The 13,335-nt window shown below is 37.0% G+C and overlaps 1 protein-coding gene across 1 annotated transcript in view; it reads right to left on the reverse strand.

Moving 5' to 3' along the window:
* LOC133347154 (neurexin-1-like) overlaps nucleotides 1-13,335 on the reverse strand; it is a 281,972-nt gene that overhangs the window by 19,168 nt on the left and 249,469 nt on the right. The window contains 2 exon segments of the mRNA XM_061559187.1: nucleotides 6,636-6,958; nucleotides 8,363-8,452. Coding sequence (XP_061415171.1) covers nucleotides 6,636-6,958; nucleotides 8,363-8,452 — 413 coding nt within the window.

Genomic DNA, 13,335 nt, shown 5'->3' on the forward strand with positions numbered 1-13,335 from the left:
TATAAACACTAATTGACTCAAAAATGTATTTAAAATAAATAACTAAACGGGCCCATAACCACAATGTAGCAGGACCCTCTAGAAAAAAGGGTGCTTGCACTCTATGTAGTTTTGCTCGATATAACTGTGATAATGATAATGAATATATCATTAATGAATCAAGCAGACTTATCCGTCGGTGAGAAGCTTTTTGGTATCTTCTTGGTTCTTTCGGTAAAGTCACGTAGAAGGGAAATAATAAAATAAAATAAATAAAACATAATAAAATAATTCTCACGACGTTTCGGCCACAACGCAAGCAGTCGTCCTCAGGTGAAGACAGCGTCTTCCCGACAGACCTGTTCTTCACCTGAGGACGGCTGCTTGTGTTGTGGCCGAAACGTCTTGAGAATTATTTTATTATGCTTTATTTTTATTATTTTATTATTTCCCTTCTACGTGGCTTTACCGAAAGAACCAAGAAGATGAATCCCTGCAGTCACGAAAGCTTTAAATCGAAAGCTTTTTGGCAGTTAGGTTTGTTTCAAGCTTCAATGGAAAGCCAAATAATGGAGAGCAAGCAAATTGATTCGAGGAGCCAGTGAGAGGTGAATGACTCGAGCAGTTGAGTTGCATGTGTGGGCCAATGTCTGGTGAGAGAGAGAGAGAGAGTGCTATGCCATGTCTAGCAAAAATATTATGGGAGAACCCAAGAAGAAAGAGGTCAATAAAACTTGTGATGGAATAGGACATTGTAAATAAATCATGACTTGTGATGGTTTTATTTCACCTGCATGGTTGAGATTTATAGGTCATTACATCGGTGATGTGTGTGTGTGTGAAGTCAGTTTCAGAATGCATATAAACCCGTACAGGATTGCCGCTAGCAATCCCATTATTAAAAATCACGAAGTAAAAAAATACATTAAGTTGTATTATTACTGCATTGGAGCCGACGTGAATTATTAAGCTTCTATTTAAATATATTGCTTGCACATTTGAAATGCCAATACCCCCATGAATTACAGTTCTTTGTCGTTTTTTTCCAGTGTACTTATTGCCATGCCCAGGAAATATTACGTCTGTCCCTCCATCCATCTGTCCGTTCATCCATCATCTGTCCACCTGAGGACACTTCATATGATTTCACAAAAAAACAAAACCCCAATTGGCAATTACATTCACTACATAGCTTACCGGAACTGCTATATTTAGTTTCTGGGAATGGATTGCAAAAAAAATTATGTTATAAATGCATTTAGAAACCTTTTCAAATGTTATTCTCTTCACAAACTTGATTGCTGTTATTAAGCACATGTGTAGTATTTGCTTATAATGTCTGCATAGTGCGCTATGTTTGAAAATCCAGCAGGATACGATAGTACATTAGCAAGGTGTGGGGGGTAAAGTCTGGCCAGCATGGAAGGTGGGCCCAAATCACACTCCAGAGCTCGCACTCTAGAGGCCTTTATGCCAACAGTATTTACAGTGAGCTACTATTTACAGGGTGGCACCGTAACATTTGTTTCTATCCAAAAATATGCATTCAGTCTTTACAAAAAAATTGGAGTTAAACATCTGATTACTCCATATTTTTGCAATTAATATAAACAATACAGTTTAATATTAATACGTACATTTTTGCTTGTTTAAAATAAAAACATGTAAGTAAATTGCTGCATAAACCTAGTAGTTAATAAATCTTAAATTACAGTTTTAACTTGTGTTCACGACATTAAAATACATTGCATGCACACTAATTTGGTTTCACAACAATATATACACATTTATTGCGGCTTCACAGGAGCCATTTTAATTGGGAAGCTACCTTGGCCAAAAACGATTGCATCGTTCCAGAGCATTTGCATTCATATGATGAGTAAAGATCTTACATTCACTTATATGAGTCAATTGTGCCTGGTTAAGAATCACGTTTGGAGAAAATTGTATCTACTATGGCACCTTTGGAAGGCCCTCATCCAGCAGTTGATGATGAATATTCCAGTGGCTTTAAGGCTCAATATTGTCACTCTTACCCTACCTTGCCAAAAATGCAGCACTGAAGCCAACTGTTAGACTATGAAGCAAAGAATGTGTAGAATTTGTATGCCAACAATTCTAATTGTGATAGTTTTTGTATTTAATATTTTGTGTATCATTTCACACACAATACAATTGTGATTACGAGCAATTCGAAACCATTTATTATTGCTCTGGTTGTAAGTGGCTTGGTCAATTCTCAGTGAATATGAAAAATTTTTATCGCGATAAATGTGTCCCTTAATTAAAACCATTTGGCAAACTCAAATTTGTGGTGATTCGCGGATCTGTAAAAGAAACGAATGTAACCAGGTTTAAAGCGCTTTACGGGTGTCTTTAATTCTCTGCCATCCAAATCTACCAAGATAAACCTTTACGTGGGTTTATATTGGGTGCATTCACATCGCATACTAATTGGCAGAGATTTCAGTGAATTTAACAAGTGTAGGCTTTCACACTCAATATGGTTCACACTTGATTTTTAGGTCAGATCGTTTGAGTAAATTGCCAATGTGTCATACACCCTCCACCTGGCACAGACAAATTAGTAAAGTTGTCACGTGAACACAGGCCAATTTTTTGTTGGAGATCAATCCACATTAACAATTTGGTACTAGGTGATTGCCAGAATTGTGAAAATCTACTCCAGTCTTGGGCCTTAAATAGATGGTGTAATGTCATTAATATGCCCTTGCAGGTGACCATCAACATTTCCTCAACACACCTTTAATGGAAATCCGATTTGATTAGTCTATTCCGTTCTATCGCTTTGACAGAAATCATTAACTACATACCCAACAATCCAGCAGAGTATATGAATAAATCAAACTAAGATACACTTGTATTTCACGAGGGAAGGCTACTGAGCTAAATAGCTCTTTATCAGAAGTGACCTGGCCACAAATGGCAGGTCAACGAAGTGGATTATCGCGTGGAAATATATAACAACCAAATACTCTCAAAGCATGTTTCTAAACGTGGAGGGAAAAACCGGAGGACCCGGAGAAATGTCCATGCGACCACAGGGAGAACATACAAACTCCAAATATACAAGACTTGGGATCGAACCCACAATCTCCTGTATACCAGGTAAGGTAGTTAACATATCTCCAGCATAGCACCCCCGTGGTGGCATGTCCACTTCATCAAATGCAGTGGACAAAAATAAAGTAGTTTCAGGCACAGTTTAGCTTTTAAGTTGTGTTTACTCTTGTTCGCGTACATTGTTCGCATTGTTTCCCCACATTGTTCTGCAATTTCTGCCTTACAGAGCGATTCTCTTGTCGTTATTGCAAACATCCATTTCTTCTGGCACACTGAGATGAACCACATGCGAGGCACGTTATATACATTAAATGATAATTGTGATGCTTCTAACAATTTTTTTAGAAACATTGTTGGTTATGCACTCATAAATAAAAGCATAGCCATTTGTAATCCACTATTGAAGGTCTTGCCCATGCTGTGTGAGTCTTGGGTGATTGTTTGACCATGCTTCACCAAATTGGTAAGTGCAGGATGGCAAAGGAAGGTGCCCAGGATTGGTTCAGATTTGACTTTCCACTGATGTTAGCCGTGGCTAGGAATCAAACTCATAGCACAGGGTACTAACTACCTATGCCACCTCTGTGCTTATAAATTGCGCTGTATTAAAAAAAAGCCACTCGTGTAGAACTGATGGCCATATAAAATGCAATTAATTGAACTGGCACAAACACTAACATACCGTGTAAGTGTATCGGATTGTGAGACGAATAAAAGGCTTCTTGTTCTACATTCAAAGTCATTTATGATCTTGGCTAACAGCACGCAAAATGCTGAAGCAGTGCAAATCGATTCTCTCTCTCTCTCGCCTGTGCTACTTGTAGTCTTTCTCAGCACCTTTTGAAGCTCCCTTTACAAGCAAAAGCTATTCCAGTAATCTGAATTATTAATACATGGGCAGAATATTGATTTAAACCCCTCAGCTTGAATTACACATTGATAGAATTTATCCCCGCATACCATTAATGCTTTCTGGGGTCAAAAACAACGCAGAATTTTTTCTCTCAAAATGTTAACACCGTCAAAAAGTATGAAAAACAATAACATTAAATCAAAGGAGATGGTGCATGTAAAATTATGAAAGAGGGCAGAATGAAAGTGTCAATATTTTTTTTAGATACACTTTTTGGAAGTGTTGAATTCACAACTTTTGCTCGAACAAATGTGTTATTCATGGCAACCCATTTTTCTAACCATCCATCTGTTTCATCTTCTTGGTTCTTTCGGTAAAGTCACGTAGAATAGAAATAATAAAATAATAAAAATAAAACATAATAAAATCATTCTCACGACGTTTCGGCCACAATGCAAGCAGCCGAAACGTCGTGAGAATTATTTTATTATGTTTTATTTTTTATTATTTTATTATTTCCATTCTACGTGACTTTACCGAAAGAACCAAGAAGATGAATCCCTGCAGTCACGAAAGCTTTAGAGCGAAAAATTCATCCATCCGTTTGTCATTAAAACCATTTAACTCTACGACTACCTCACACCTCCAATGTGCACGGTTTGTTACGTACAATGCGAAATAAGTTCAACATACACACAGACCCTCTAATGTCCATCTAATTCATTGACTGAAGTGTAAGTGTGATTATAAATGCATTAAATCTTCATTTAAAGCTTTCGTGACTGCAGGGATTCATATTTTTGGTTCTTTCCCTTCTACGTGACTTTACCGAAAGAACCAACAATATAAATGCATTCTTTGTTAAGTAAAAAAAAAACATAATTTGAATCCGAATTTTTTTTCGATTTAAAGCTTTCGTGACCGCAGGGATTCATCTTCTTGGTTCTTTCGGTAAAGTCACGTAGAATGGAAATAATAAAATAATAAAAATAAAACATAATAAAATAATTCTCACGACGTTTCGACCACAACGCAAGTAGCCGTCCTCAGGTGGAGAACAGGTCTGTCGAGAAGTCATCCAGACTGTCTTCTCGACAGACCTGTTCTCCACCTGAGGACGGCTGCTTGCGTTGTGGCCGAAACGTCGTGAGAATTATTTTATAATGTTTTATTTTTATAATTTTATTATTTCCATTCTACGTGACTTTACCGAAAGAACCAAGAAGTTGAATCAGAATGTCTCACTGACTGGCAATCATTACATACTTTATAAGAATCGAATTTTTTTAAATTTGTTCATGTACCAGTCTGATTTTATTGATACCTCTGCTCCACATCTTAAACCACACATTTCTAACTGAATCCTTTTATACTGCCGGTGTGCACAGAGGAGTGGAGGGATCGGGGGGGATTAAAATAACGTGCCCATTATTTCATCTGCTGCACCAGGAGATGGAATTAGACTAGAAACCTCTGGATTGCAAGTGTTTTAACCAGTCCACCCCGCACACATTTATTTGCAATCTCATCTTCACGTCTCAAAAACATTTAGATATTCGTCTTTGCTTTGGAACCATTACAATATTATTGCCGCTGCATCGATATTTACCAGGGCTCACAATCCTCAAAAAGTGAAGTAATTCAATGTACTCTACGTGTTAATATATTAGAAATATGTAATTAGTGTAAAATTGTGAAGACTTTTTTTTATTGTACACATTGCACTACGTTAGATATATGAGTTTTGTCAGGGTGCCATGGATCGAATGTGGTATGAGCTACAGGAACTAAAGGGTTACTGGAGGTGGGACATGCTCACGCATATACCAATGCAGTAAGCACAGCCACCCAATGCAACAGCAGTGCTTCTTGGGATATAGTTACGCTAAACCTTGGTTATTTTTAAAATTAGCACCTCCAGGCTCTGTGCAGGTCGCATAAAGCATAGGATGAAATATTTCCCATTCGAACCACAGCACTGTTCAAATTATCTTTGCATTGGTTACAGCATTATTGGAACATTTTCAGGATTACAAGACGCATTTCTTTGCTTAATTTTAGAAGCAAAAGTTGGGGGTGCATCTTACAATCTGGTAGGTCTGTTGGTCTTACCTGGTCAAATTAAATAAAACATTTAGTTTAGTTTACATGCAGTGTCAGTAAATTAGGGTATGGTCAGTGGAGGTTGATGAAGGAAGAACTCCAGTTGAGATATCACTCACAACATATGTAAGCCATTACCAGAATTGATGTCAGATTGACAGGTAGCTAGGTTCATGGAGCAGTGTGCTCACCACCTGCAAAACCTTATCTTTTGATATTTTTTTTAATGAAAAAATTACTCTCATGAGAAAACAGTGGGACATCCAACATAGAAAATATGTTTAAAATATTAACGAGTTGAATATTTGAAAGGAGGAAACATTGCGTTTTGAGATAAATTTATGGGAAAAAAAAGACCTGCAATTTATAGCAAAGTCTGCAATTGCATTACTGACACGTCTCTGGTTTCACAGCATCGAGCACCGATGAAGAGCAAACCGAAAATGAATGTAACACTGAACGCACATCGGGGAGTGTAGAAAATTAGCAGAGCAAATAATGTGTCGGATTTGAGTGCTAAATAACAAGAAACCAAGGGAGAAAAACAAAAGAGGAGACGTGATTGTAGAAAGGCAAGACCCAGAGGCCTGGTGATTATACATACGTGGATACGCACCGAGCTGAGGGAGTCGCGGGTGGTGGGCGAGCGTACTCGGCGCGTTGTGGTGGTGGCCATGGTGGTTGTCGTCTCCATGATGGTTGTTGACATCTCTGTGGGTAGTGCCGTGGCGGTTGACTCAGTGGTGAGAACAGAGGGCACCTCGCCCACTAACCGCACATTGCCCTCCGTCCTGATGTTGGGGTCATTCTCAGCTGTCATCTGAAGCACTTTGAGCCCATTGTAGTAGATTCCAGACAGCTGGCCCTGGAATGGCTTGTTGTTGTCTTTGCCACCAATTTTGATTGTGGCCTGGCTGTTGAAGATTGTAAGTTGACGGCCTGAAATATAAAATTGTGTTTTGTTCATGAAAGCTATGCTCGTGTTTTTTTTTTTGTACATGTATGTAAAATGATCAACACTGACAGTTTTTCTCCCACATGTTCATTCGAATTTGTTACCCTTGGTCGTTTGAGAAATCATGCATCATGATATGAAGCCAACAATACATGCTAAAAAGAGCAATTTATTTCAGAATGATCAAATAAATCTGCATAGAAACAAAGAGGTTTGAAATGAATAAATAAACCTTGCACTTAGTGAGAGTGGATACACGTAATTTTTTCCCCATTTTGTGGAAAAGGGGCTTTTATATGTTTGTCAATTCACTTTTATGTTGATGAAATAATACAATTATGCAATCCTCATTTTTTTACACTCACTTAAAAAAGTTAACATGATAGTTCTCGTTCTATAGGGTACTTGCATTTATTTAAAATTCCATTTCTAACATGCATTTAAATTTCGTGTAGTTACTATTATTTATAATATTCAAGAATGTATCCTCACAAAAAGAGATGTAATTGGACAATCTTATTAATTCAATGAGATGTTACGTTGTTTTTTAAACGAAAATTCTACTTTGATTTATAATAAAAATGTATTTTTTATATATACAGTATTCATGAATGTTATGATTAATAGTTGTATATGTATAGCTTTATTGAGAAAAAAACCCCAATGATAATGGTGACTACTTTACATATCATACATTGTAAACATTTGATGTACAAAGCACGATTTCAAAATCCCGTTATTTTTAAGAATATTTTTCAAAAACAAAAGCAAATTTGAGAAATTTAGTGCCTTCTGGATTTGTTTTTAAAGATGAAAATCATAAACAATATGAAAATGAAGAAATGGCAAAGCACATGTTAGCACACATGCAAATGGATTTTTTTTTGTAATATACAGTATTTTTATGCACATTTTAATGGCATGTTTAGGGCGTAATTAAACAAAATTATTAAATGATAATGATTTATAAAATGTAACAGGACAGTGGAATCATTTAAATGCATTTATATTTAGTAATGTCATTTTAAAACTTAAATAAACGTTAAAGGGACAAGGTTGTGCATTAACATCACTTTAGACGCTACTTTGAACACAGAACGTTCACTTTAATCATTTTAAATCGTCAAATGATTTTTGTTGTTCTTTTAAAACTTAACCTATTTTGGTCCCTTTAACTGTTTACTGTTTATCAAGAGTGCCTTAGAATAACATTAGTTCCAATCTGCAAACAAACCAAATTATGTTAACGTTAAATGAAAAAAGAGCATTAGACTTTAGTTGCAAGTTTATGCCTTTAACATTTAGAAGGTTAAAACAAACATTAGTGGTGTTATGATGGAAATTATGTCTGGTTTAACAAGTTAAAAGTTTAATCGAGGCGTGGTTACCTTTGTCGAGTAGCCAATCATCAACTACTCGACCGAGTCGATACGGGATTCGCTGTCTAGCGAGCGCCAGGCGTTCATTATCAATGTTTCCTTTAAAGTTTAAAGAGATATTTCAAGGGTTAAAAAGCTGACAGGTCAACGGTTATTCTTTAAAACAAGTGAATTAGAATCAAGTTTAAGTATTATACAGAAATGTCATATAAATTACATTTAGGCAGTTTTTTTTTCACCAGCTAATTTATTTGTTTGGCTTTTGAAGAAATACCATTTTTTTTAGCCTTCATTCTTTTACCTTTAAAGGGTATGGCTGACCAGAACCCCAATGTTATTTAGTTTTTTAAAGTACGTAAATGTGTTTTTACTGAAAAAACATTATGTTTATTTTTAAGCTTATATTTTATTGTTTCAGCCTATCTTCTTAGTGCATGCAAGTTACTGCCTTGCATACTGCATTTTATATTAACATTTAATGTTTATGGTTGAAGATTATCGTCGGTCTTATGAGCAACTTTAAAATGGTTGTTCTTGTTGAATATAAACATATAATTAAACTTTACCACGAGAATATAGTTTATAACTAAAGTATTGGTAAAAAGGTAGGTTAACTGCATCTATGTACACTTATTAAGAGTACGAAGGAATGAAGGAAGCATCGACAAATTCAAATGATCAGATTGCCTATAATTGTTAATTTTTAGTTAGTCGGTTCAAAATATATTAGAACAATTTTCACTGCCATCATGCATTTTTGGCGCAAAATTATAAATGTTTAAAGGCCAAATAGAACTTTATACAATATAATGCTGAAAATGTGGCCTTATGGCAATATTGCATTTATATGACATTTTTATATAATGCATATTAAATAGCTATGTTTTACCAGTTGCTTGAATGTCTTCAACAAGATTCATCACAGAACATTCACAACAATAACAGCTTCAACAATATTTAGCACTTGCTAGCGACCTTGAAAAATACAACATACTGCTGCATATTCCTGCAATTACAATCTGTTTAAATCCGAATACAATATATTGTTTTAGTACAGCCATGCATACATGTACACATTTATCATATACATATCAGATATGCTTGCTAAAAATGTTTCATTTTAAGTGGATAGTAAGTACAACATAATTAACCTAAATGGTGAATAGCTCTGGTGTTTTATGGTTATGTAAACCTCAAATTTTTTTATTTCCAGCTTTGTAAATATCTTAAAAGCATAGGCTTCTGGATTAATCAACCAATTTTTAAAGAAAGTCCACCTCAAATTTTACGTTTCTACTTACTGAGAACTGTGAATATAATTTAAATGTGGGAAAAACGAAATTATTTAGATTTAATCTGTGAAAAACGTTCCTATTATCTGCAGAAATTTGCCAATATAAATTAACCCATGACAAAACATATCCAAAACAGATCTCTAAATACACAATAAATACTGACAACAAAACTGGTATTGCTCCTTTCCCAAAATGTAGGCATATTGTGAATACAAGACCTACATACAAATTCGCCACATTTCAACTTAATCAAAAATCTGATTTACCCTGTGGTGGAGCAAATGAGCAAACAGTGTCTTCAGCATGTGCTCAATCACAACACCCAACACAATTTCAAAAACTTACCAGGGTGTCTCGTACAATTAGGCATTCATATCTGCACAACCTGATTTAGTAAAAAAAAAAACCCCAGGATGTGAAAGTAATTTGCTGAGGTTAAGAGAAGCTGGGCATGGTACTAAAGCAGCACAATTACCCTGCGCTAACTCCTACTGTGCATTACATTTTTACATTCCCATGGCGACTCTATACGAAGATGAGCTACTCAATCTCCGAGTTATTTGGAGTGAATTAAAGTCCAAGCTCTGAAAGTGGTCCATGAGGATTTATGTGAAATTATGCATTGGCATAAATTGTCTCAGGTTGATACAAAAAAAAAACCTTTGCAAAACTAAATTGAGCGAATATTGTAATTCGGCATCCTACAAAAATGAATGCAATGCATTTTGTCATCACCATCCCTCATGGTCTGCAATGGCACACCTATCTTGTATGTTGAACTGTTTTGGTACCGAACATAGCCAACCATGTTGTAGCTGCGAATGAGCTGATCCATCCACATGGTGGTCGTCCTTTTGGGTGTGATTCCCTCTTTTGGCTACCATTATCTGTCTTATCCATCAGATATCATCTCTTTTAGTGATGCGTTTTGCCCAAACCCACTTAGTTTGTCTCTCACTAATTGTAAGCATGCATCTCTCCATGCTTCTTAGCATACTTTTCAGTTTTTGTTCAATTTTCTTTGTCGGAGTTAATGTTTCTGATTCATAAATCATGGCAGGTAATTATGCACTGATATGCTGGCTCTTCTTAATAAACTTTAAGTTCCCAAATGCACTCTAAGCTGCCCTCGATTTCCTCTCTATCCCAGTGTGCTTTCAGTTATTTCACTCGAAATACAATAGTGGATGGTGACCTTCAGTTGTGTCCCTCTCACAGTTATTTATTTTTTGCTCAGCATACGTATTTTTAGGTTATGTAAAATAATAACAATGTGTTTCCTATATATAACACGTTTTAGTCAGCGATGCCTCCGTCAACGCCCAATCAATTACGTGTGCCTCATAATTGAAAAATAAAAAACACACCTCTCTTTATTGAAAGAAAAAAATGTCAACCATGTTGGGTGATACGTAAATAAGGTTACATAAAAAGGGGACTTTAGGAGGCGATGCGATTTACTGTTGCACGAGTGTGAAAGTAATAAACGTGTTCAACTAGAAGTATTTAATGTCTCATATAGCTCCTGAGCTTTATGGACAATATTAAATATCACATTTGTCAACATTACTGCGCCACAGAGGCCTGGGTATTGTTTTTGCTAAATGTCACTTGGGCTGGCTGAGTGAATGTATTGCGATTTCTTTGAATGAAGAAAGAAGTGTTATTCTTTAGGAAGAGTCATATTCCTTGCAAATACTCAAATTTAAATGCAATATTCTTGATGTATATTTTAAAATATAAAAGGCTCAGAAAGTATAAACAAATGTGTATACTAATTTTTAGTAAATGGCATATCTATAACGTATCTCATTTAAAAGCAAACACGTGAAATGAGGAATAATACTAACGCTGGTTCAGCAGTTCCACTGCTGGAGTCAATTTTTTTCCCGTGTTGCGATCGAAACGTGATTTATTTTATTTTATACCTAAGTGACTTTACCGAAAGAACCAAAGAGAATGGAATCTTACACTTTCATAATACGTTCACATGTGCGCATGCATGTGCATAACTGTTAGGCCAAATAAACTCTTTGCATTACGTTTTAGAGTAAACTGTGGTGGTCAATATATGAATCAAATCCGCGATTTGTACCATGCGTCATATTCAGCAAAATGCTGAGACGGAACCGCAAATGGCACATAATTTTTTAAAACTATATTAAACTGAACAAAAACGTGTTTAGTCCAGTCTTAAAAGCACCGATTGTTACGGCTGACCGGACTACAGTTTGTGAGCACAGTGTTGGTTGCAGCATTAGTCCTGCCGTGAATCAGACGATAAGACTCTTATGTTTACCTGCCACAAAACCTTTCGTAAAAAAACTAACGTGCACATCAGCGTACCTACTTTACACATATCCCACGCGGGTGTGTTAAAATGCTAAGCATTACAAATTCACCAAGGTGATAAACGCTATGCATGCACACATCTTATAGACCATGCTCAGATAGTAAAATCTTTGCAAGGAAGCTATGATTAAAGCCTAAAATAAGAAATCTGTGTTTAATGCCTAACATAAAACCAAACCGAGAAGCATATAACCCATGCTGTAATGAGAAATGTTCCGAAGTTACCAATAATTTATACACGTATGCAATGTAAAATTTCACACACGTGATATTAACATAAGCTCTCTCTATATAAGAAGAAACATAATAATGTGGGGCACTAAAAATGTCCGACGCTATGGATGCTCTTAGAAATGATTAAACACTTATTTCACATTCGAGAAAGATTGTCCTTAATTGGGCCTCAGTGGTTCGGGGTGGAGCGGTGATTTCGCAGTCATCGCATTTTGCTATGAACCCATCGATCGACTGTTGGAGATGGGCACCACCCATTGGGGACCGCCATTAATGTGTATGTATGCACGCATGTATGTTGAACTTCTTTCGCACCGTACAGAGCCAACTGTGCTTATCGGAGGTGCGTATTAGATGTTTCGGTGTGCAGCGGTGTTGCTGTGGTTGTGGCACTGCAATTTGAATCTGGTGCAGAGGTCGCAACCAGGTACCCGATACCTGTACCCTACCCGATACCCGGCTACCCGTAACCGGCCGGGTACGGGTACGGGTACCCGTTTGCGACCCTGGTGCGGCCGGGTACGGGTACGGGTAGACCGTGAGTCACTGGTGAGTAACCGTTTGTCACTCATTTCCCAACGTCTTGTCTCGTCTCACAATTAAAGTTCCTATTATCAACTCACCCGCGCCTGCAACATGGCTTCATCCTAGAGGTCGCAATCAGGTACCCGATACCCGTACCCTACCCGTACCCGGCCGGGTACGGGTACGGGCACCCGTTTGCGACCCTGGTGCGGCCGGGTACGGGTAAGGAATCAAAACCCGTTTGCGACCTCTGATCTGGTGACCTGACTTCACGGCTAACATCAGTGGCAAGCGAGATCTGAACCAGTCCTAGATCACCCCCGTACACTAGTCCACACTGACCAGCATGGTAAAGTATGGCCAAACACCCCCACGACCATGTACAATATTTATATATTTGTGTGTATACACACATACCCCATCATCATCACGATAGCCTGAAGGTTGTCCGCTGCACATTTAGGTATTTGTTTGCACTTTTCTCTGTCTTGTGCCAATATGCTCAAGTAGTACAACATCTTGTTGGCACCAATCTCTTGTGACGTCGTCGTCGTCCAAACAACACACTTTTAATTT

This window comes from Lethenteron reissneri, chromosome 25 (assembly GCF_015708825.2).
Source record: "Lethenteron reissneri isolate LAM-NWPU_2019-01 chromosome 25, ASM1570882v1, whole genome shotgun sequence".
In the NCBI taxonomy this organism is placed as follows: Eukaryota; Metazoa; Chordata; class Hyperoartia; order Petromyzontiformes; family Petromyzontidae; genus Lethenteron; species Lethenteron reissneri.